The 24,922-nt window shown below is 52.1% G+C and overlaps 1 protein-coding gene across 1 annotated transcript in view; it reads left to right on the top strand.

Annotated features, from left to right (window-relative positions):
• The window catches only part of Ltbp4 (latent transforming growth factor beta binding protein 4), a 34,577-nt gene that overhangs the window by 4,302 nt on the left and 5,353 nt on the right, over positions 1-24,922 (top strand). Inside the window, exons 5-29 of the mRNA XM_017803422.2 lie at positions 3,622-3,813; positions 4,136-4,383; positions 4,465-4,567; positions 4,839-4,913; positions 5,013-5,135; positions 5,567-5,731; positions 6,122-6,271; positions 6,394-6,504; positions 6,906-7,037; positions 7,130-7,255; positions 7,934-8,059; positions 8,561-8,803; positions 10,658-10,783; positions 10,871-10,990; positions 11,330-11,458; positions 11,680-11,805; positions 12,162-12,284; positions 12,501-12,632; positions 14,318-14,449; positions 14,537-14,662; positions 18,648-18,794; positions 22,580-22,855; positions 23,129-23,200; positions 24,447-24,575; positions 24,775-24,921. Of these exons, the coding sequence (XP_017658911.1) occupies positions 3,622-3,813; positions 4,136-4,383; positions 4,465-4,567; positions 4,839-4,913; positions 5,013-5,135; positions 5,567-5,731; positions 6,122-6,271; positions 6,394-6,504; positions 6,906-7,037; positions 7,130-7,255; positions 7,934-8,059; positions 8,561-8,803; positions 10,658-10,783; positions 10,871-10,990; positions 11,330-11,458; positions 11,680-11,805; positions 12,162-12,284; positions 12,501-12,632; positions 14,318-14,449; positions 14,537-14,662; positions 18,648-18,794; positions 22,580-22,855; positions 23,129-23,200; positions 24,447-24,575; positions 24,775-24,921 (3,579 nt within the window). The remainder of the gene's footprint in view (positions 1-3,621; positions 3,814-4,135; positions 4,384-4,464; positions 4,568-4,838; positions 4,914-5,012; positions 5,136-5,566; positions 5,732-6,121; positions 6,272-6,393; positions 6,505-6,905; positions 7,038-7,129; positions 7,256-7,933; positions 8,060-8,560; positions 8,804-10,657; positions 10,784-10,870; positions 10,991-11,329; positions 11,459-11,679; positions 11,806-12,161; positions 12,285-12,500; positions 12,633-14,317; positions 14,450-14,536; positions 14,663-18,647; positions 18,795-22,579; positions 22,856-23,128; positions 23,201-24,446; positions 24,576-24,774; position 24,922) is intronic.

Genomic DNA, 24,922 nt, shown 5'->3' on the forward strand with positions numbered 1-24,922 from the left:
CCGGCGGGCTGGGGCGGCGGCGCGGTGGAGCGCGGCGCTGCAGCCATGGCGGGCAGCGCACGGCTGCTCTGGATGTCGCTATTGGTGCTGCTGGCGCAGCTGGGGCCGCAGCCGGGACTGGGCCAGCCTCGAGAGCGTCTCCGCGTGCGCTTCACCCCCGCGGTATGCGGCCTGCGTTGCATCCATGGGCCTACCGGCTCGCGCTGTACCCCGACCTGCGCGCCCCGCAACACCACCAGCGTGGACAGCGGTGCGCCCGGCGGGGCGGCCCCAGGGGGACCCGGCTTCCGCGCCTGTGAGTGCGGGGTGGTGCTCCCGAGGGAGGAGTGCCCGGAGGGAGGAGGATCCCCGGAGATGCGGGAAGACAATGCCCTTGGGGATAAGGAGCCCAGAGTCCGGTGTACTGTAGTGCTGGGGAGTCTGTGGGGTCTTTAAGGAAGGGAGTTCCGAATTCCTGGTTTGGGGAGTGGCTCAAGCAAAGAGTGTTTGAGGAACCTGTGGTGTCCCATGTGAGCGGACTGGGACTGGCTTTCCTGGCTTTGAGTCAAGGAGGGGAATCTCAGAATTCAGGGACCTGGGAACTTTTGGGAAACGGGTCCATGTTCTGAGAGTCTGCGTTACGGGTCTCCAGGGACGAAAAGTGTTTTAGGGTTGCATGTGGGATGTCTCCGGTTCTGTGTCTTTGGATGGGAGAGATTAGGAGAGTCGAATTTAGTATTGCCCATGATGAAGAGAGCTAAATGGGAAAGGGCCCAGGGAAGAGAGGGTGAATTTCTGCAAGACCTGAATTGCAGCGGTTCCACGTGCGACAGACATCCAGCTAGGAGGCCTAGGGAAAGGGCGCCCCCTGGGAGAGGAGGGGACAGGACCAGACACAAGGGGAGCTCGCTGGGTTCAGGTGAGGTCGGGAGGGCCCGCCACCTGCTAGCCCAGAGTGTAGGGGTGGACTGGTTTCCTGGGGCTCGGCTTCTCCCTGCCTCCTACCCTTCACGCCCTCCTGAGTGGGGAGTGGGGCCCCTGGCGCCGAGAACTCGCCCAGGCTGGCTCCCAGCCAGCCCAGCCCCGGCCGGCGTGAGCTCATCTCCCGCCTGAGCCCCCGCCCGCTGCCACTCCCTCTCTCCTCCCCTTCCTCCCTCCTTCCTTCACTCCCTCCCAGCCCAGCCCCAACTCGCCCGTGCCAGGCGCCGTGCCCAGGCGGGTGCCAAGCCCCTGGAGGCACAAGGAGGGACATGTGAAGGGGGGCTGACCTCAGCAGGACCCTAATGTCCCCAACTCCCTGTTCCTCCAATGGTACGGGACATGAAGTTAGCTTTGCCCATCTCCCAGCAAGACCCTGGTGTGGGTACCTTCAGGGAGCTGGGCTGGGGGGTCCGCACTTCTCCGGCCAAGAGCAGGAAGGGAAATGACTTCAGAGGCTGAAAAATGCCCCTAACCCTGGTGGCTTCCACTCCCACCCCCCCACTTTCCACGTTTGGAATCTTGTTTCTCACTTAAGCTTCTCAGCCATTTACAGAACCTCACTAGAATACCAGAGTCCAGGTTTGACTCTCCTAACCAGAGGACCCCAGTTTCTGGCCCCCAGATCCTAATCTCCCTTTCCACCCCTGTCTGACAGAGCCCAGACTGTCTCCTCTGGCTAAGTTCTTTCCAATCTTCTGAGGCACTCCCCCAAGAGGCGCCCCTCACTGGACAACTATAGTATTGTCCCCCAGCTAGAAACCCTGACAAAGGCTTAATGCAGTGATAACTCTCCTAGCTGAATTCTCTTCCCACAAAAGCTCATATTTTCTAATATTTTTAACATATCCTTCCCAAACTCATCAGGCTCCTGATTCCTACCCCATCTTCTCTCCAGGAAATACGGATTTCCATCTATCTTCAGAAAACCTCGGAGTTGGTCTTGATCAATTGATCCTTCCAAGTTGCATGAGGGGACACTATATGCTGTACCACAGCCAGACAGCCACTAATCAAGACTTGGGGCACCCAGACCATTAGCTAGGAACAGGGCTTTCCACAGAATCCTAGGGTCCCAGGAACTTGAGACTCATGTGCTGGAAACTTCCATAGATTCCACTTTTCCTCCTCAGCATCCTTAAATGGGTCACACCTCCGCCTCCAGAAAGTCCTGTTTTCTAGGACTTGAAAGACTTGGTCGGGAGCCTCTATTTTCTATGAACCTAGCCTCTTCCTGCCTCCTAGAAACCTTGAGTTGTCTTTGAACCCCAGAGTACTGACACCGCCCCCCCCCCACAGCTCCTCCAAAGCTTTCTATCCTCTGACCCTTCTAAACTGAGATGGCTTGATCTAGCCCTGTGCTTTTTTTTTTTTTTCTAACCGTTTTGCTCAGAAAACACCTCCCCGGACAGCCCCGGCTGTCTGCTCCCTTCTTCCCCGAGGCACAGCTGTCTCCAGCTGTTTTCAACAGCCCCTGGGGAGGAAAGGAGGAGGGGTGCCCTCGAAAGACACGTCCGGCCTCCCTTGGCTCAGCAGTCCGGGGCTCCCCAAGGGTCTGGAATGAGGAGCCGCCGCCCTGCCCCCGCTGCACCCCTTTCTTTGTTTACCCCGCCACACAGCTGGCAGTGCCCCGCCCAGAGGTGGCTAGGGGCCCAGAGAGGGCGCGCAGTGGGAAGTGGAGGCGCGTTCCCGGTGGTGGCCCCGCCCGGTACTACCGGAGGCAGGGAGGGAAGGCTGAAACTCCGGAGCTAGTCTGCGGGAAGTGGGAGGAGAGGTGGGGTAGAAGGGGCTCAGGACCAATCAGTGAGGAAAGGGAGTGGGCAGGGCCAAAGGGTCTAGGTGACTTGATTAGGTGGGGCTTAGACTCCCACAGGTAGAAGGTGATGTGGGCGGCGCGCGGGGCGGGGGGGCTAGTTAAAAGCTCTGACTGCTCTCTCAGAGGACCCTGGTTCGATTCCCAGCACCCACATGCTGGCTAACAACCATCCGTCAGTAACTCCAGTTCTAGGGAATCCAACGACTTCCGACCTCCGGGGGCATTGCACGACATGGGTGCACTTACACACATGCAGGCCATACACATAAAATAAAAATAAAATATTTTTTAAAAAAGAAAGACGTGGAAGGCTCAAGCAGGGGTAAATGCGCTAAGGAAAAGCTACAAGGGGCGGGGCTAAGCCAATGTCTAGGCAGGCCTAGAATCCTGGTCCTCAGTCGAAAAGGGGGAGACATGAGTAAGAGGCGGGGTGTGAGGAATTGGGGCGGGGAGAGCCCTCTCGTGGGCGGGACTTTATACAAAATAGCTGAATGGCTGGACCCAACCAATGTAGATGACCAGAGTTGGGGTATGGCCACAAGACAGGTAAGAGAAACCAAGTGTGGTGGCACACTCCTGTCATCCCAACAGTTGGGAAGTAGAGGCAGGAGGATCAAGGTGTTCAAGGACAGCCTCTGTTATATAGTGAGTTCGAGGCTGGCTGGGGCTACATGAGACCCTATCTCAAAACAGAAAAATAAAAGAAAAAGGTAACTAAGGTGAAGAGATTTAAGATGAGTGACACCTTGAAGGTGTAGTTACAATGTTAGGGACCCAGTTAGGTCAGGGACATTGGATGCCACCCTGCTCTGCATGGTACTGACTTTTTGTAACCTTGATCTCCTCAGTCCTGTGTCCTTTGATCTGTCACAACGGTGGTGTGTGTGTAAAACCTGACCGCTGCCTCTGCCCCCCGGACTTTGCTGGCAAGTTCTGCCAGTTACATTCCTCAGGGGCCCAGCCCCCCGCCCCAGCCATGCCGGGCCTCACCCGCTCCGTGTATACCATGCCACTGGCCAACCACCGCGACGATGAACACGGTAAGAATTTAGCTGATCCTGTTCTTGGCTATGAACTTGTTCTCCTGTGTGAGTTTGCTGCTTTCTTTATTGCCCATCCAAACCGGATCTGGTGGTTCATGCCCCTATTCCCACCACTCGGGCAGCAGAAACAGGAGGATCACTGCAAATTGCAGGCCAGCCAGGGCTACATAGCTAGACCCTGTCTTAACCCCTCCCCACAAAAACAAACAAAGAAGCAATAACAACCGAAAAAAAAACAAGCACCCTTTTTCAGCTCGTCTTTTCTCCTTTTCTACTCCCAGCAAGTAAGAACTCTTTTTCCCACTTTGCCTCGGGTCAGGAGTGGCATCTATGGTCAGCGTGCACGTTGAACACCCTCAGGAGGCATCGGTGGTGGTGCACCAGGTGGAGCGCGTGTCCGGCCCCTGGGAGGAGGCGAACCCCGAAGCCCTAGCAAGGGCAGAAGCGGTGGCGCGTTCGGAGGCGGCGGCGCCCTACACGGTGTTGGCCCAGAGCGCGCCACGGGAGGACGGCTACTCGGACGCCTCTGGCTTCGGTTATTGCTTCAGGGAGCTGCGTGGAAGCGAAGTGAGACTAGGCCGGCGGCCTGAGGGTCCCCCCTCCAGCGTGCCATCGCGCGGGGGTGCACTCACGACATTTTTCCAACAGTGTGCGTCGCCGCTGCCAGGGCTCCGGACCCAGGACGTGTGCTGCAGAGGGGCCGGCTTGGCTTGGGGTGTTCGTGATTGCCAACCATGCACAGATCACCTGGGTAAGGCCCAAGTCACCCCCAAACCTCACCTCTTCTATTGTGGGCTTAGATAAACCTCGTTTACAGATTCTAATTATGGGGATCGTTTGTTCTGGGAGTATTTACCCTGTTTTCTGATTTTGGTCCCTCTGTTTTCTGTATGCGGTCAAAGGGAGGCTGACATGTACTCAAACCACTCCTTTTAGCCTCGCCCACTTCATCTGCTTCTTTGAGGCTTCATCACCTCTCTGACCCCACCCATCTCTATCTCCATCCCTGCTTCTCTTCACAGGGAATTCCAACCGAGTTGGTGGCTCAGATGGACCTTGTCCGGCGGGCTTTGAGAGGGTTAATGGGTCCTGTGTAGGTGAGGCAGAGCCGGAGAGGGAGGGGTTTGTCTGACAGTGTGGGGCTGGCAGGGATGTTGTCTGAGACCCCCCCCAGGTGACGTCCCCAACTGTTGCAGACGTGGATGAGTGTGCCACAGGTGGACGCTGCCAGCACGGGGAGTGCGCCAACACGCGTGGGGGGTACACGTGCGTGTGTCCAGATGGTTTCCTCCTGGACTCTGCCCGCAGCAGCTGCATCTGTGAGCCTCCTGGAGGGGTCCGAGGCTGGTCCCCAAACCCATCCTGACCTTAGACTACATTCTAGGACATTCCTGGGCCCTTAATTCCCTGAGATACCCCAAACTCTTCTAGACTTTCAGATTTGACTCGAACTTCTGCTTCTTCAGACGACTTCCTGCGCTATCTTCAGAAGCCCCCCAAAACCTTTTGCATTCAAGTTTTTCAGAGTTCAAATTCTCTAGACCTTTAGACCTCTAGACCTTTTTCAGATTCTCATTCGCACCTCCCCAAAACACTTCCCAGCTCCCTTTCAGACTCCTCTCCCAACTCCCTACATGTCCCCTCACCCACTAAACCGTCCCTGGGGCCAGTCTCTCATCTCCCCAAATTCTTAGTTCAGCGTGTGGACACTCCCCACACCGCCCTGAAGAATTTCTCCCCGTTTCCCCAGCCCAACATGTGATCTCCGAGGCGAAGGGGCCGTGCTTCCGTGTGCTCCGTGATGGCGGCTGTTCGCTGCCCATTCTGCGAAATATCACCAAACAGATCTGCTGCTGTAGCCGTGTGGGCAAGGCTTGGGGCCGAGGTTGCCAACTCTGTCCACCTTTTGGTTCAGGTGAGCTGTCCTGCGGCTGGCACCATCTCTTCCTAGTGATACACGCTGCCAGGCTTGGTCTCAGCCTCTTAAACACAAGGTCCTCAGACTAGGCAATCCTTGGCCACACCCCCAAATTCTTGACGACTTTAATCCTTGCCTGGACTCACCTCCATCCTTAGCCACACCCCTAGCCTTGAAGTTAAGCTGACCAGACCCTGCCCTTGACCCCAGCATTTACCACCATCCCAAATGAGGAAAAACTCTCTCTGGCTCTACCATTAGCCTCTGAAATATCCTGTTCTTTGGGCCAGAGCACTACCACATACAAGTCAGACCCGGGACACCATCTCAGGTCAAGTCCCTGCTCTCATTCTGCCACCTTCTGGCCTTTCTCTGTCCTGTTACCAGAGGGTTTTCGGGAGATCTGCCCAGCTGGCCCTGGCTACCACTACTCAGCCTCTGACCTCCGCTACAACACTAGACCCCTGAGTCAGGAGCTGCCTCGAGTGGCCCTTAGCCAGCCACGTGCCCCACCAGCCACTGCTCGGCCACCCACAGGTGAGCTGGATCCTGGAGAGAGGGGGTGTCATCCTCAAGGGGCTGCCTGTGCCTTATAGGGAAAGGAGGGAGGAGCAGGGATACTCAAATTTAGACCTGTTGCTTTTTCTTTCCTGATAAAGTCTTTTTACCCACTCCTCGCCCTGAGTCCCCCCGGTCTGAGCCCCGGCCTGGTCCTGAACGTCCACTGCCCAGCATCCCTGCCTGGACTGGTCCTGAGATTTCTGAATCAGGTTCAGTAGGGCTGTAAGGGTGTTCGCCAGGGTGGTACTGGTGAAGTTCTGGGGAAAGAGGCTTCAAGGTGAAGGTATTAGGAAAAATGAGATAAAGAAGATTGGGGAGAGATAGGAATTTGAAGGGTTGGGTGGTAGACCTATCAGGTGCGGGAGTCACATCTCGGCTAAAGTTCTCTGGGAAATGAAAAAGTGTTTAAATCCTGAGGCTCCATTTCTTACCCTGTAGAATGGGGATCATTGGTTTCAGAAGGTTTCAAGAAACACTTCTGAAATATACAGAGTGCAAGTGTCATTGTGGGCCCATTCTCCTTTAAGGCTGAGCGTGGGGGAGGGGATTGTCCTAGTATAGAACAGACCAAGAGTTCAGTTTGGGGAACCTTGGTGACTGGCTCCCCCAGGTCCCTCCTCCAGCGTGTGCCAGCACAACCCCCAGGTCTGTGGTGCTGGACGCTGCATACCTCGGCCTAGTGGCTACACCTGTGCATGCGACTCAGGTTTCCGGCTCAGCCCCCAGGGAACCCGCTGCATCGGTGAGCTGGGCACAGGGGTTCAGGGGAGCCCCGGCTGGGGTGGGAAGTTTCCTGCCTGGTCACATGGTGACCTGCCCCTTCCGTGCCTTCAGACATAGATGAATGTCGTCGCGTGCCCCCGCCTTGTGCTCCTGGGCGCTGCGAGAACACACCGGGCAGTTTCCGCTGCGTGTGCGGTGCAGGCTTCCGAGCAGGCCCGCGGGCTACCGAGTGCTTGGGTGAGAATTCCTCCCCGCCGGGCCCCAGGCTTCACCCTCGCTTGGGGCTTATTCCATGCTCTCTCTCTGCAGAAGTGCTTATGCGTACCCCTTCCCACGTCGATCCATCCCTGCTACAGGGCTCTGTCCAGCCGCGGTCTGCCCCACTGGGGTTCCAGTCTTCTAGGAGGGTCAGGCTTTATGGTGGCCCAGCCTTTCTCAAAACAGGATCTAGCTCCGCCCTCATCAGCCCCACCCCTCCCTATCCTGGACTAGCTCCCGCCTCCCAGCTCCGCCTCCTTTCCACAATTCCGCTGTAACTCTGACTACGACCCCTGAACCCTGAAACTGCTCTTTCCTTCTCTAGCCCCGCCCCTGCCTTTCCTTTCTTTGCTTCACCAAGATTCTTTTCCCACCCATGCCCTACCCCACCCCAAATTTGTACCCTCTCTTGATCTAGCTCTCCGCCTCGCTGCTGGAGGGATCCCCCAGCTCTAGTTCCATCCTCCAGGATCAATCTCCGCCTTCACTTTACGCCCACCCGCCCCGACCCCGCCCACCTCCTTAGCCCCGCCCACGCCGCCTGCGGTGCCGATTGGCCCCGCCCTTGCCCTGCCCCCTGCGGCTCCTCCCCTGCCTTGCGTCTTCTCTCTCTGGGGACTGTCTGCCCGAGTCCTAGCTTCCCGGTTCTGCCCACAGATGTGGACGAGTGCCATCGAGTGCCGCCGCCGTGTGACCGCGGGCGCTGCGAGAACACGCCAGGCAGTTTCCTATGTGTGTGCCCCGCCGGGTACCAGGCAGCCCCGCACGGAGCCAGCTGCCAGGGTGAGGGTCTGGGAGGAGACGGAAAGAACTCAGGTGCAGGGTGAAGGGAAGGTGGGCGAGGATGAGGGTTGGAGAGTGAGCAGTGGGGCAAAGGGAGGCTGACTGATGGGAGTCGTAGGCCAGGGTCGGAGCACCAGATGTGGAGCATCTTGAGAGACCTGGGGATGGTGAGGCCAAGAAATGGGATTTAGAAAGACTGAATCATGGAGCATGGAGAAGCAGAGTTTGGAGAAGGGATGGAGATGGGGAGGGAGAAGGGATGGAGATGTCATTCACTGAGAAAGGGGATTGAGTAATCCAAGACAGAAGTAGGCCAACTCAAGGGGACCAGAGAGGCAGAGTTCCGGGAGCCACAGCATCATGAGGATCAGTGGAAGATGGAGAGTCGTCATAACAGGCAGGGAAGAGGAATGAGAAAGGGTGGGCAAAATGATGGAGCTCAGACAAAGTGGAGTATGAGTGGCCCTAGGGGGAACCCCAGGCTTCCTTTGCCCCATGCAGATGTGGACGAGTGCATCCAGACGCCGGGCCTTTGCGGCCGCGGGGTCTGTGAAAACCTGCCCGGCTCTTTCCGCTGTGTTTGCCCGGCTGGCTTCCGTGGCTCGGCATGTGAAGAGGACGTGGATGAGTGTGCCCAGCAGCCACCGCCCTGTGGACCAGGCCGCTGCGACAACACGGCGGGTTCATTTCACTGTGCCTGCCCTGCTGGCTTCCGCTCCCGAGGACCCGGGGCCCCCTGCCAAGGTGAGGGTGCTGGGTCCAACCCTGCAGCACCACCACTTGCTGTGGGAAATGGAGAGGGACATTATTGAGGGATAGAGAGGCCTTGGGCCTGGCTCTGTGGCAGATGCCAGGGCCAGACCTGGAGGGGTGTGCTGAGAGACCTGGGAAGATCTGACTGAATTCAGCCTTCTTTCTCTCAAGTGAGAATGCTCCCATTTCTCCTCCTTTCTAAAATAATAATAACAATAATAATCATAATAATTATTATGATTATTATTATGAGACAAGGTCTAATGTATCCAAGGCTGACCTTGAACTCATGAACCTCCTGCCTCTGCCTCCTGAGAATGGATATCATAGGTGTGTGCCACCATGCCTGACCCTCCTCCCCTTAAAAATTTTTTCGTTTACATTTATTTTTTGTGGGACAGGTGGGTGAGGAAGTGGGTGGGTGTGTGTGACTGTTGGAGTGTGAAAGTCAGAGGACAACTTGCAGGAGTCAGTTCTTTCCTTCCACCATGGATCTCTCTCAGGAATTGAACCTGAGTTCAGATGACCTGAGTCATCCGGCTTGATAGCAGTCACCTTTCTTACTGACCCATCTTGTTGGTCCCATCCTCCTATTTTGAATGATACTCTTTTTTTAAAGATTGCATTTCTTGAAGCCAGGTGTGGTGGCATATGTCTTTAATCCCAGCACTTGGGAGGCAGAGGAAGGTAGATCTTTGTGAATTTAAGGCCAGCCTGGTCTACATAGTGAGTTCCAGGCCAGCTGGGGATACCTGTCTCAAAAAAAAAAAAAAAAAAAGATTGCATTTCTTTAAAAAAAAAAGTGTTTTAGATCTTATTTTTATTTTGTGTGTATGAGTGTTTTTTTTAATTTTTATTTTATGTATATGAACTTACTGCCTATTTATAGGTAGGTGCACCCATGTTGGGCAATGCCCGCAGAGGTCAGAATAGGGTGTTGTTGTTATGGATGGTTGTTAGCAGCTGTGTGGGTGCTGGGAACCAAACCAAGATCCTCTGCAAGAGCAGTCAGTTCTCTTAACCTCTGAGCCATCTCTCTAGTCTCAATGTATGAGTGTTTTGTCTGCATGTTTATATACATGTACCATGTGTACCACGTGCATGCCTGGTGCCTATGGAGGCCAGAAGACAACCCTAGATCCCTTGGAAGTAGAGTTATAGGTAGTTATTAACTGCCCTGTGGGTGCTGCCCTGAACCTGGAACCTCTGCAAAAGTATTCAATGGTTTTAACCACTGATTCACAGCCCTTGAATGAATGATATTTTTGTGTTTTGGGCACCTTGAAATGGGGACTGTGTCAGGGAACACAGCTGGAGAGACTATTAAAAGGGTGAACAGGGGGCTGGAGTGATGGCTCAACAGTTATAAACACTGGTTGTTCTTGCAGAAGACCTGGGTTTGAATCCCAGTATCCACATGGCAGCTAACAACTGTCTGTAACTCCAGTTCTAGGGGATCTGACAGCCTCTTCTGTCCTCCGCGCGGGCATTGCACGACATGGGTGCACTTACCTACATGTAGGCAATACACGCATACACATGAAATAAATATATTAAATAAAATATTTTTTAAAAAATAAAAATAAACGGATGAACAGGAAATGGCTTTGTCCTCCTAGAAGGAGGGCTCAAGAGTGGAATGTTGCTGAGTGTGGTAGTTAGGGCTGCAATCTTACTCAGGAGGTTGAGGCAGGAGAATTGGTGTGAGTTTGAGGCCAGCTTGGGCTACAGTGTGAGTTCCAATCCAGTCTTGTCCCAAAGACTGCAATGTTGGGATAAGTAGGGGTGGCAGTGGGCAGGAACCCAGCCCTTTTTCCTTAGTCTGATTGGTCCTCTCTGCCCCAGATGTGGACGAGTGTGCCCGGAGCCCCTCTCCCTGTGCCTACGGCCGATGTGAGAACGCGGAAGGCAGCTTCAAGTGTGTCTGCCCAACGGGCTTCCAACCCAATGCCGCGAGCTCCGAGTGCGAGGGTGAGGCCGGGGAGGGCGGGAGGAATGTGGATGGGTGAGGGTCTGTAAGGTCCTTTCCTCAAGGCCACCCTCTCCCCTGCTCCTCAGATGTGGATGAGTGTGAAAATCACCTGGCCTGTCCTGGGCAGGAGTGTGTGAACTCACCTGGCTCCTTCCAGTGCCGGGTCTGCCCTGCTGGCCACCACCTGCACCGTGGGAGATGCACTGGTGAGTTCGGGCCCAGCTGGGACCGGGGACCTTTATCCTGAACCTGGTCTCTCATATTTTGACCCTTGACCTGGCCCATGACCCTCGCTTGACCCATAATTGAGGACCCGAGCTTCAGTCTCCTTACCTGGACCATAATACTGACACCCAGATCCAGGGGATCCTTAATCTTTGTCCGTGGAACCAGAGAACTTCAGTCTATCCTACCCACCTCTGCCATGGCGCCCTCATCTGTCATCCATTCATCTGTCATCCACTCAAGACCCCTTCGCATCACCTCTCACCCCCTCAACCCCATCTACCCCAGTGAACTGAGCATCCTCCCGCCCCCCTCCGCAGATGTGGACGAATGCAGTTCAGGCGTCCCCTGCGGTCTGCACGGCCAGTGCACTAACACTGAGGGCTCATTCCGCTGCACCTGCGCGCCAGGTTACCGGGCGCCACCGGGGCGACCCGGACCTTGCGCAGGTGAGCCGAGTGGCGACCAGCCGGAGCCTGGGAGTAGGGCCTGGGTTCCTGGGCAAAATCCACTGGCGAGGTAGATGCTGGATTATGGAGCTATGAGGGTCACTTAGGAACTGCTCAACAAGAATGCCGTTTGGGTGGGGTTACAGCATTGTGGGCGGGGCTTACCTCTGGGGTTCGTCCAGCGACCTAGCAGCTTCATCCCTAACTATCGCGTGCCTTAGACATCAACGAGTGTCTGGAGGGTGACTTCTGCTTCCCCCACGGCGAGTGCCTCAACACCGATGGCTCCTTTGCCTGCACCTGTGCCCCTGGCTACCGCCCTGGACCCCGCGGAGCATCTTGCCTTGGTCAGCCCCCAGCAAAGGAGAGACAAGGGGAAGGGGGCAGAGGACTCCAGATTTCTCACGACTTTAGGGCATCTGCAGGAATCATTGGGGCAGGGTATTTGGAAGTCGAGGTGGCAATCAAGGGAGCGGGGCATGGGGAGAAAGGGCTAGGTCTGGTAGTTGAGTAGTGATGGAAAGGACCTATCCTAAACTCGTAGGACCCGGGCTTGCAGGAAAGGGCGGGGCCTGAAGTAGATGGGGTGAGGCGTTCAGAGCCTGGGAGCCTCTGAGGCGTGGAGGAGGAGCTGGAGGGGTGTGGCCTGGAATATTAAGCAGAAGAGGAGGTGGGCCTGGGTTTCGGATGCTCTGTCCCGCAGACGTGGATGAGTGCAGCGAGGAGGACCTTTGCCAGAGCGGCATCTGTACCAACACTGATGGCTCCTTCGAGTGCATCTGTCCTCCCGGACACCGCGCAGGCCCAGACCTCGCCTCCTGCCTCGGTGAACGGCCCCACCTGATCCCTCCCACCCTCCCCCTAAAAGTGCCTCTCATCTCTTCCTTTTCCTCCTCCCTCCTTTCCCGCTTCCCCTGCCTTCCATCTCCTCCTCTTCCACACCTTCTCCCTTTACCATCTCCCCTGCTTCTCCCCCAGACCTTCCTGTCTGCTCTTTCACTCTCCTGCTTCCTCCATCTGACCTCCCTTCCACCTTCCTCAGACATTGATGAGTGTAGGGAGCGAGGACCAGCCCTGTGCGGATCCCAGCGCTGTGAGAACTCCCCTGGCTCCTACCGCTGTGTCCGGGACTGCGATCCTGGTTACCACGCTGGACCTGAGGGCACCTGTGATGGTGAGACAGATCCCCCAGTACCTGCAACAGGTTGCTGGACTCTGCTCCCCTGGAGACCAGAGGAGAGCCACCCTGGTCCAGAACCTTGAGGGAGAGGTCCCAGCAACTAACATCCTGGCCTGTGATGGACTAAGCGGTTGTTATGTCCCTGTGTTTTATTTTATTTTATTTTATTTTATTTATTATTTTATTTTATTTTTTTATGGTGGCTCAGGAGTGAGGAGGCCCTCTTACTAGGAACCAGGACAAACTGGGCTTCCTCTTGCTGGGCTGGTCTAATATATTTTAAAAGGAGGGAATGGTGTGTGGATCAGCATTTTCTGGAACCCGTGAAACAAACCTTTTATGGGCTGCCTTTCCCTGCCTAGTGGTTAAACCTCTGACTCATGCAAATCTAGTTTCCTGAGATTTCAATCATTAATTCCAAAAGAATTCAATAAGCACCAGCTAGGTATCAGACACTGAGGCCACAACAGGAAATGAGCCAAATGAAAGCCCTTCCCTCACTGGTGGGAAGGGGCAGGCAGTGTAAACAAATCCAGGAATCATTCCATGATTTTGGAATTCTGTGTATCAGGCACTGTTGATGTACTGACAGCCAGAAATCCCTACTGATGTGGAGTTTGCACCACAGGCTGGCCACCTTCAGCATACTGATAATTTTATAGATACAATGTCAGGGTTGTTGTTTTGTTTTGTTGAGACAGTATCAGCCCAGACTGACCTCTAGCTTGTTTTTGTTTTGAGGCAGGGTATCTGTATATGGCCCTTGCTGGCCTAGAATTTATAGCAACTCTCCTGTCTCAGCTTTCCTAATGCTGGAATTACAGTCATGTACTCCTACACCTGGCTCTGACTTCCAACTTGGGATCCTCCTGTGTCAGCTTCTCAAGTCCTGGAATTACAAGCATGTTCCATCATACCCAACTTAAAGTCAGGCTAAGAGAAAGTCACAAGACTGAGAATGTGGCTCAGTTGGTAGAGTGCTTGCCTAGCAGACACAAAGCCAGGGGAAGGCTATGGGATAAACATATCAACTGAGTGCTTTCCTGTAATCCCAGCATTCAGGAAGTAGAGGCAGGAGGATCAGAAGTTCAAGGTCATCCTTGGCTACATAGCAAGTTTGGGGTCAGCCTGGGCTACACGAGACCCTAAAAATAAATTAAAAAGGAATAGATGGATATTGTGGCACATGCCTAGAATCCAGCACTTGGGAGGTGAGGCAGGAAGAGAAGTTTAAGGTCATCCTTGACTAAAAGGGTTCAAGGCCAGCCTGGTCTATATGAGACCCTCTTTCCAAAACAAAATTTAAAAATAGAAGAAGCTAAATGGACAGACGTGGCAAGGCAGTAGAAGAGGGATATTTATCAGGGAGGGTCAGAGTGCTTGACTTAGACATGTTGGTGAAATGGGCAGGGAAGCTGTGCACATAGCGGGAGGCGGGGTGCGTACACCTAGTAGAACAGCAAGTGCAAAGGCCCTGAGGTGGGGGTCCTGTTCAAGCTATTTGAGAAATAGCAGTAAGAACTTAAGAGCTATCAGCACTTGCTAATTATTAGAAAACTCAGACTCCTGGAACACCAGGCTCAGGGACTCCCCAATCTTAAGAACCTGAAGTGGCATTTCAGAACTGGAAACTCCAGGCCCTTGACTCTCTGTTCTATCCCCTTTTCACTCTCCTGCAGATGTGGATGAGTGCCAAGAATATGGTTCTGCAATTTGTGGGGCACAGCGCTGTGAAAACACCCCTGGCTCCTACCGATGCACGCCAGCCTGTGACCCTGGCTATCAGCCCACGCCAGGGGGCGGGTGCCAGGGTGGGTGTCCATGGGGTGGTCTGGGGGCTATGGAGGGAATGTAAAGTCCAAAATGGCCTGATTGGAATGGCCTGCTGATGGTTGCAGATGTGGACGAATGCCGGAACCGGTCCTTCTGTGGCGCCCATGCCGTGTGCCAGAACCTTCCAGGCTCCTTCCAGTGCCTCTGTGACCAGGGCTACGAGGGGGCACGAGATGGGCGTCACTGCGTGGGTATGGGACTCCAGGTGTGGGTGGGATCAGAGGGTGAGGGTAGGTTGGTCTCTCCCTGCCTCTCTCCACACCCCTGAAGAAATGTGAGTTATAGTTTCTGGAATCTAAGGTCAGACTCCTACCTGTTAAAACTGTTTTAGAGAGCCAGGCAGGGTGGCCCACTCCTGTAATCCCAGCATTTTCGAGAGTGGTTGATGTGAATTCGAGATTAGCCTGGGTTATATAGCAAGTTCCAGGATAGCCTGGGCTACAGAGTAAGATCCTATTTCAAAAAAAGATAAAAGAACCTGAGGCAGGTTGCTGGGGTCTACTCCCCTGCAGACCAGAGGAAAGGTGCTCTGCCTCCCAAACCAGGAGGGAGAGGTCCTCCCAACTAACCTTCCTCATTCTGGTTTTATTTGTGTGTGTGTGTGTGTGTGTGTGTGTGTGTGTGTGTGTGTTTATAGTTTAAGAAATATTTTTCTCTGAGGCCTGGAGAGATGGATCAGTGGTTAAGAACACTGGATCTCAACCAAGCTACATTCCTAACCCCCTTTTTTGGAGGTGGGGCAGAGTCTTACCTAGCCCACACTGACCTTGAACTCACTGTGTAGATAAGAATGACTTTGAAATCCTGATCCTCCTGCTTCTACCTCCCCAGTGGTAAGATAACAGGTATGTACCCCCACATCTAGCCCCAGCCCTGTTTTTACATTTTTAGAGACAGAGTCTTTAAATTGCCTAGACTGGTTTTGAACTCACTTTGTAGATGAGGCAGACCTTGAGTTTGTAAAACTCCTGCCTCAGCCTCCCTGGTGGCTAGGATTACAGGTGCAGGCCGCCGGACCTGGTAGAAAAATTCAATACATAGCAAATGGAGGAAATTTTAGGCTGCACCTGCATACCCCTGATTTAGGTTCTATTATGATTTTTTTTTTGGTCTTTTTGAGACAGGGTCTCCCTGTAGCCCCAGCTGTCCTGGAACTCACTATGTAGACCAGGCTGGCCTTGAACTCACAGAGATCCGCCTGCCTCTGTCTCCCAAGTGCTGGGATTAAAGGTGTGGCCCCCCCACGCCCAGCTTCTATTATGATTTTTATTCTACTGGCTCCCTTACATATATATCCATGAATGGATCTAGATATTTGAACAGATTTTGGTTTTGGTTTTGCTTGTTTGATTTTGAGAACTGTTCCTCACTCTAGCCCTGACTGCCACTGAATACACTGTGAAGACCAAGCTGGCCTGGAACTACCATTGATCTTTCTGCTTCTGCCTCCTGAGTGGTAGAATCACCAGTGAAAACCAAGCCTAGAGTGGACAGATTTAAAATTAGACTCCAGCCAGGCATGGTGGTGCATGCCTTTGATTCCAGCACTGAGGAGGCAGAGGCAAGTTGATCGCTGTGAATTCAAAGTCAGCCTGGTCTACATTGTGAGTTCCAGACTAGGCCAAGGCCATATAGTGAGACCCTTTCTCAGAAAACACCAAAACAAAACAAACAGAAACAAAATTTAAAAATTTATAATTAGACTGCAGGCATTGGGACATTAACCGGCTAAATTCTTCAGTCTCCACAGCGTTAGAGTTTACCATGTAGTTACAGATATTTTAATTAGAGGTTCAATTTAAATAGTTCAATTGAAATTTTATTTATTTATTTATTTATTTACGTGTGTAAGCCCAAATGGGCCATGGTCCACATGTGGAGGTCAGAGCACAAACTGCAAGAATCTGTTCTCTCCTTCCACCATGTGGATCCTGGGGACTGAACTCAGGTCATCAGGCTTAGCAGTAAGTGCCTAAGACCACTGAGCATCTCGCTGGTCCTAGAGAGCCAATCTAAATACAGTGAAGAGCATGGATTTGAATAAATCCTTTAGGGTTTGCACAAATGCAAACACAGGTTTTATTTATTTATTCTTTTCTGGGGAATGAGGGTTGAGACATGGTCTCATTATGTAACCAGGCTGGCCTTAAATTCTCAATTCTCATCAACAGGCTTAGTTGTTTTTTTTTCTTCTTCTTCTTCTTCCCTTTCTCTCTCTCTCTTTCTTTTCCTTCCTTCCTTCCTTCCTTCCTTTCTTTTTCTTTCTTTCTTTCTTTCTTTCTTTCTTTCTTTCTTTCTTTCTTTCTTTCTTTCTTTCTTTCTATCTTCTAAAACAGCCAAGGTAAAGCTGAAAACATGAACTTGTAAGTGATGTCCTCCTTGATCCATAGTGAATGTGTTAGAGAAAGGTGAATTGTAAAATCAGAATAAATAGACTTGAAGAATTATTTATTTGATGTTTTTTGAGACAGGGTCTCCCTGTAGTGGGGGTTGGCCTGGAGCTCACTATATAGACCAGGCTGGCCTTGAACTCACAGAGATCCACCTGCCTCTGCCTCCCAAGTGCTGGGACTACAGGCATGTGCCACCACGCCTGGCTTTCCTTTTTCTTTCTTTCTTTTTTAATGTGTATGCTTGTATTGTCTGCATGTAGGTAGGTGCACCGGTGTCGTGCAGTGCCTGTGGAGGTCAGAAGAGGGTGTTGGATCCCCTGGATCTGGAGTTATGGACGGTTGTTAGTGGCCATGTGGGTGCAGGTCCTCTGTAAGAGCAGCCAGTGTCCTTAACCGCTGAGCCATCTCTCCAGCCCGTCTTTCTTTCTTTTTTGTTCTTTTTTTCTTTCAGCAGTGCTGGAGATGGACCTCAGGACCCTCATGCTATGCAGACATTCTATCACTGAGCCACACCACCAACAGCCTTTGTTTGTTTTTCTTTTGTTTTTGTTTTTTGAGACATTCTCCCTGTAGCCTCAGTTGGCCTAGACTGGCCTTTATCTGACAGAGATCCACCTCACTCTGCCTCCTAGTGCTGGAATTAAAGGCATACACCACCATGCCCAGCAGCCTTTATTTCTTAAAAGAGAATTAAGAAGTCATAGGTATATATATGGTATATATTCATACACTTGCCTGGCGTCTATGAGGCCTTGGGTTCAAATTCAATTCACAGAGAGAAAAAAAGAGAAAAGTCAGGCAGGTGATTTTCTTGAGTCTGAGGCAGGAGGATTGCCATGAGTTCAAGGGTAGCCTAACTAGAGAGTGAGATCTGTAAAAAAACAATTCCAAAAAGAGAGGCGAGAGAGAGACAGAGAATATTAAAACAGCTTACTTAGTCTGGAAGTCCAAACATACCTGGATCCAGGAATTGCAGTAAAGCTCTTGTTGGACTTGTAAGCTCTTGTAAAGTCTCCTTGTTGGACTTGTTTTGAGGCAGACTCGTCGCAGTGACAGAGGTGGCCCTAGCACTGTCTGTGCTGACAGCCTCAGCTTGGCAACTGTAGAGCTAAAGAGGAGACTCAGAAAGTCTCAGAACTGGCTTTGGCTGGCCTCTTGAGGTCAACGCCTGTCTCTGACCCAGAGAAGTGCCGCGATCTGGCTGATTCTGCCCCACTGGAGACTTAGCTATACTCACTGATGTATGGGGTGAGCTTAAAGGAGTAGAGAATTCCCACGGAAAAGTTGGGACTTCTAACCAGAGAAAAGTGAAAAATGGATTCTGGACCATTAAAAATATCCATTAGAGGGGCTGGAGAGATGGCTCAGCTGGCTGACAACCACCTGTAACTCCAGTTCCAGGGCGATCCAACATTCTCTTCTGGCTTCTGCAGGCATTGCATGCATACGGTACACTTATATGCATGCAGGAAAAACATTCATACACATAAGATAAAGATAGATAGATAGATGATAGATAGATAGATGATAGAGATTTAGATATACCCATTTTTTTTTTTTTGGTCTTTTTGAGACAGGGTCTCCCTGTAGCCCCAGCTGTCCTGGAATTTACTATGTAGACCAGGCTGGCCTTAAACTCACAGAGATCTGCTTGCCTCTGCCTCCCAAGTGCTGGGATTAAAGGCGTGTGCCACTACGCCCAGCAAAGATATACCCATTATAGTTGAAAGCTCACTTTCAGGGCCAGAGAAGTTTCTAACCATGGACTTTTTCCTGCTCACAGATGTGAATGAGTGTGAAACATTACAGGGTGTGTGTGGAGCTGCACTCTGTGAAAACGTGGAAGGCTCCTTCCTATGTGTCTGCCCCACCAGCCCTGAGGAGTTTGACCCCATGACTGCACGCTGTGTTCCCCCACGGACTTCTGCAGGTGAGATTCATATGTCTAACAAATGACTGCTGGACCTGTGTGAAAATGATGTGACCTGACCATGTGTGTGTGTGTGCGTGCGTGTGTGTGTGTGTGTGTGTTGATACCTTCCATCAGTTACATGCTGTTATTATTTTATATATTTATTTACTTATTTATTTGAACTCACTATGTAGACCAGGGTGGCCTTGAACTCACAGAGATCAGCCTGCCTCTACCTCCAGAGTACTTGTATTAAAGGCATGCACCACCACTGTGGCTTAATTATTTTTTAAACTTTACTTTGTTATTATTGTGCGTAGGGGTGTATGTGTTTGTGTGTGTGTGTGTGTGTGTGTGTGTGTGTGTGTGTGTGTGTGTATACCATGACGTGTGTGCAGAGGTCAGAGGACAACGTTATGAAGTTTGTTCTCTTTTACCTTTCATGGGTTCTGGGAACTGAACTCAAGTTGTCAGGCTTACATGGTAACTGTCTTTGCCTAATGAGCTTTTTCTCAAGCCCTGTTTTGTTTTTTTTTTTAGAGTCTCATGTAGCCCAGGTTGGCCTCAAATTCTATGTAGCTGAGGATGACTTCAAACTTCTGATCTTCCTGCCTCTGCTTCCCATGTGCCAGGCTCACAGGCCTGCACCACCGTGTATAGTGTATGTGGTGCTGGGAATCAAACCCAGGGTTCGTGCACTCTAGGCAAGCTCTCTACCAGCTGAGCTCCATTCCCAGCCCTAAATGCTATTACTTTTAACAAACAAAACAAGTAGGTTAACATGGATATTAGGCAAGTGCTCTACCACTGAGCTTCAGGCTCCAGTCCTTGACATGGACATTAAGAAGTCCTCAGGCCGGGCGTGGTGGCACACGCCTTTAATCCCAGCATTAGGGAGGCAGAGGCAGATGGATCTCTGTGAGTTCAAGGCCAGCCTGGTCTACATAGTGAGCTCCAGCACAGCTGGGGCTACAGGGAGACCCTGTCTCAAAAAGACCAAAAAAAAGAAGTCCAAAGTCTTCAGGAGAATTAGACCCTGGCCTGAACTCCACTAGATTCCTTCATTCAGCAGGTGTTAACAGGCCATTCAACACATTCAAGTCCTATTCTGGGCACTGGGAACACAGTGGTAAGCAGGGAGATTGATCTGTGTCCTAATGATCTCAAAATCTAATGGGGAACCAAGCCATGGGGTGCAGGCCTTCTCCCAGCTACTCTATAAACCAAGGCAGTATTGAAAGATCAAGGCTACAGAGTGAGTTCAAAGCCAACCCGGGCAATTTATTGAGGCCTTGTCTCAAAATAGTGCAGTGGTAGAGCACCTGCCTAGAATCCCCCAGTGAGGGGCTGGGGTGTGGCTCAGTGGTAGAGCACCTGCCTAGAATCCCCCAGTGAGGGGATGGTGGTGTGGCTCAGTGGTAGAGCACCTGCCTAGAATCCCCCAGTGAGGGGATGGTGGTGTGGCTCGGTGGTAGAACACTTGCCTAGAATCCCCCAGTGAAGAACTAGGGGGTGTGGCTCAGTGGTAGAGCCCCTTGTCTGGCCTGCACAAGGCCCTTGTTCAATCCCCCTGGGGGTGGGGGTGGAGGAACCAATGAAGAGACAGAGATATCCCAGAGAGATGTGGAGTGGGTGGGAAGATACAAGTCCAAAGAGAGCTGCAGGGGAAATGGAGGGGCCGGGCCAGCCTGAGAGGATTCAGGAGGACTTCCTAGAGGGGATAGTATCTAAACTAGGCAGGAGAAGCAGAAACAAGAAGGTAAAGTGGGGGTAGGGGGCATTCTGGGCAGAGGACACAGAAAGGGCAAGGGCCTGGCTAAGCAAGAGAACACTTGGCTTGTTTGAAGAGCTGAAATAACTCCACCGGGCATGGCTTGGAGAGGAGAGGTGGAGACAGCAGGCGGAGGCAGGCACAAGGCACCCTGGCTTACTGGCTTAGTTACTTTCTGGCAACTGTGACCAAATGCCTGACAAGAAGCAATGTAAGGGAGGAAGGGTTTATTCCAGCTCATGGTCTGACGGTACAGCCCATCTTCGGGGGAAGATGTGGAGGCAGGAGGGTGAGGCTTCTTTCTGGCCCTAGGTAGATCAAGAAGCAGAGAAAGGGAGCTCTACAGCTCAGCTGGCTTCCCCCACCCTTTATTTTATTTTTTTATTTATTATTTTTATTTTATGTGTATGTGTGTATTGCCTGCATGTAGGTAAGTGCACCCGTGTCATGCAATGCCTGCAGAGGACAGAAGAGGCCGACGAATCCCCCAGAACTGGAATCCCCTGGAACTGGAGTTTTGGACAGTTGTTAGCTGCCATGTGGGTGCTAGGAATCAAACCCAGGTCCTCTGCAAGAACAGCCAGTGCTCTTAACTGCTGAGCTATCTCTCCAGCCCCTCCCCCCTTTATTTTTAAAGAAACTTTTCACTTTGTTTTTTTTTAATATTTTATTTATTATTATTTTATGTGTATGAATGTATTGCCTGTATGCATGTGAATGCACCTGTTTCATGCAGTGCCCACAGAGGTCAGAAGATGGTGTTCAATCCCATGGAAGTAGAGTTATGGATGATTGTTAGCCGCCATGTGGGTGCTAGGAATCAAACCCAGGTCCCCTGTAAGAGCAGTCAGTGCTCTTAACCACTGATCCATCTCTTCAGCCCGTGTGTATGTGTGTGTGTGTGTGTGTGTGTGTGTGTGTGTGTGTGTGTGTGTGCACGCATGTGAGTACAGTGCCTGTGGATACCACAAGAAGGCATCAGAGCTCCTGGAGCTGGAGTTACAGGCAGCTGCTGCCACTGGCTCCTGGGACTCTGGTCCTCTACAAGAGCAGCAAGTACTCTTAACTGCTGAGCCATCCCTCCAGCCCTCTCTTTATTCAGCCAGGACCATAGCCCATGGGATGCTGCCCTGGGTTGCTTGAGGCTGGGCTTTTCCTCAGGGCATGTAGTACTATGGAGGGTTTCAAGCAGGAAAGATTTTGAAATCTCCCTGGTGCAGCTGTGTTAAAATGATGGAAGTGGGCAGCGACCAGGTTGGGAGAGGACAGAGCTGGAAGAAAACAGGGTCCCTGGGAGGAGAGGGACAGTGGGTAGGAGAAACATCTGAGAGCCATGGACAAGCCTTGAGGCTGGTGGAAGACAGATGATTCAGGATAAGGCTTTTGTCTGAGAATGAAGACTCTGCTCAAATTTGGGACATGCTGGGGGTGAAGACACCGAAAGACACAGAAAAAACACAGGGAATTCCATTACAGCCTGAATGGTAGCTGCAGTGATGGGAGCAGGGGCTGGAAAGGGTGATAAAAGGGGGAAGAAGACGCAGACAGAGCCAGGCACGGTGGTGCACACCTGCAAACTCAGCACTTTGGTGGCAGAGACAGGTGAATATCTATGAGATCAAGGCTAGCCTGGTCTACACAGCGAATTCCAGGCCAGCTGGGGTTACAGGGAGACTGTCTCAAAACAAACAATAGCAAAGGATGCTGACTGACAGACAGGACACACGAGCAGAATAGCTGAAACCAAGCCAGGCATGCTGGCTCATACCTGTAATTCCCACACTTAGGAGGCTGAGGCAGGAGGATTTCTGTGAGTTCAAGGCCAGCTTGGTCTACATAATAAGTTCCAGGCCAACCAGGGCTACCCAGTGAAACCCTGTCTTTAAAAAAGTGTATGGTCTTGTCTACTGATGTCTGTGCCTGCTGGGCCTCAGTTTCCCCATCTCTGACTTAGAGGATGGGAGACTCAAATGATCCCTGGCTAAAGTTTTTTTTGGCTAAAGTTTGTTGTTTTTTTTTTTTTTTCCCTTAGGCACCGGCACAATCCCAGGCTCACAGCCCCAGGCACCTGCCAGCCCCAGTCTTCCAGCCAGACCACCTCCACCCCCAACCCCACCTCGAAGGCCCAGCCCTCCCAGGCAGGGTCCTGTGAGCAGTGGTCGCCGAGAGTGCTACTTTGACACTGCAGCCCCAGATGCTTGTGACAACATCTTGGCCCGGAATGTGACATGGCAGGAGTGCTGCTGCACTGTGGGTGAAGGCTGGGGCAGTGGCTGCCGCATCCAACAGTGCCCGGGCACCGAGACAGGTTGGGGTGGACATGAGCTGGCATGGGGGAGGGGCATAGGGCTCAAGGTTTCTATATACAAGGATATGGAACTGGGGAAAGGGACGAGTTTGGACCTAGGGCTGAGCTGCTGCTGCTGCCAGAGTGAGAGTGAGTCATCAGCCACTGGATGAGGACCAGTGGGCATGAAGCTGAGAAGTGGGTGCTAGTGGGCATGGGCCTTAGCACTTGCAAAGGGGGCTGGAATCAGTCCAGGGGGCTTGGGCAGGAGCTCGTCTTTGCTTCTGTGTGCAGCTGAGTACCAGTCACTGTGTCCCCATGGCCGGGGCTACCTGTCGCCCAGTGGAGACCTGAGCATCCGCAGAGGTGAGTTTCCCACCCACCCTCAGCTCCCAGGCCCAGCTCTGTCACATCCCACCACTATCTCTTCCTGTTTTCTTTTTCTTTTTTATATTTTATTTATTATTTTTATTTTATGTGTATGAGTGTTTTGGCTGCATGTATGTAAGTGTACCTGTGTCAATGCAATGCCAGAAGAGGTCAGAAGAGGGCGTCGGATCTCCTGGAACTGGAGTCATGGATGATTGTTAGCCAGCATGTGGGTGCTGGGAACCGAACCGGGGTCCTCTGCAAGAGCAGTCACTGCTCTTAAACACTGAGCCATCTCTTAAGTCCCTCTTCTTTTTCTTTTTGAAGAAGGGGTAAAGACAGGGTCTTAACTAGTAATCTAGACTGGCCTTGAACTTGTGCTCTTCCTGTCTCAGCCTCCCTTTGGGTTTATATGTGCCATCACACAGAACTTCTTTCTGTTTTCTTTTATTTCTCCTCTTTTTTTTATTTAATGGTTTTTCATTCTGTTTTTCTGGGACAAGGTCTCATATAGCCTAGGCTAGCCTGGAATACTCTGTATAGCTGAGGATGACCTTGAACTTCTGATCCTCCTGCCTCCACTTCCTGAGTGTTGGATTACAAGCGTGCACCACCAAGACTAATCTAGCCAATGCTGGGAACCAAACCCGGGTTTTTTGTTTGTTTTGTTAATTTAATTGTGTATGTGTGTGGGGGGGGTATGTGTGGAGGTATGTGCACATAAGTGCAGGTGCTCCTGGAGGCCAGAGGTATCAGATCCCCCTGGAGCTGGAGTTATAGACGGTTGTGAGCTGTCCTATGTGGATGCTGGGGACTGAACTTGGGTCTTCTGCAAGGACAGTACTTGCTCTTACCCAAAGGCAATCTCTCCAGCTCCAAACCCAAGATTTTGTGTATGCTAGGCAAGCATCCTACTAACTGAGCTAGCTATAACTTTAGCTTTTACTTATTTATTTATTTACTTATCTATTTTTAAAGTTTTCAGGACAGGACCTCAGGTAGCCTAGGCTGGCTTACAACTTGCTTTGTAGTTGATGCTAGCTTTGAATTCCTCTTGCCTCTGCCTCCTGACTGATGGGGTTGCCCACCCCATCTGGGCCCTCTGGCTCCAGCTTTCCCTGTCTTGGATTCTGGGTCTCTATTGCTGTCTTCTCCTGGCATGCCTGGCTAGCCCACAACCCCCCCCCCACTTCTCTCAGAGCACAACTACACCCGTCCTCCTCTCTCTTCACCTTTCCTGCAGACGTAGATGAATGCCAGCTCTTCCAGGACCAAGTGTGCAAGAGCGGCGTGTGCGTGAACACGGCCCCAGGGTACTCGTGCTATTGCAGCAACGGCTTCTATTATCACGCACAGCGGCTGGAGTGCGTGGGTACGAGCCTCCCTCCCCCCACCCCTGGCCCGGCCTGCCCAAGGAGTAGGAACGTGGCCATCTCAGCGGGAAGTCCTTCCCAGAGTCTAGACTGCATCTATCATTCTGTCAAGGAGCTGTGGAGAGACATGGGAAAGGGAACGAGTGCTGCCTGGTAACCACCCCATTACCCACCCCCCGCACCCCCCTCCGCCTCCAGATAACGACGAGTGTGCAGACGAGGAGCCAGCCTGCGAAGGCGGCCACTGCGTCAACACCGTGGGCTCTTACCACTGCACCTGCGAGCCCCCACTCGTGCTGGACGGCTCCCGGCGCCGCTGCGTCTCCAACGAGAGCCAGAGCCTCGG

The sequence above is a fragment of the Nannospalax galili genome, unplaced genomic scaffold (genome assembly GCF_000622305.1).
Source record: "Nannospalax galili isolate Female #2095 unplaced genomic scaffold, S.galili_v1.0 scaffold886, whole genome shotgun sequence".
Taxonomy (NCBI): domain Eukaryota; kingdom Metazoa; phylum Chordata; class Mammalia; order Rodentia; family Spalacidae; genus Nannospalax; species Nannospalax galili.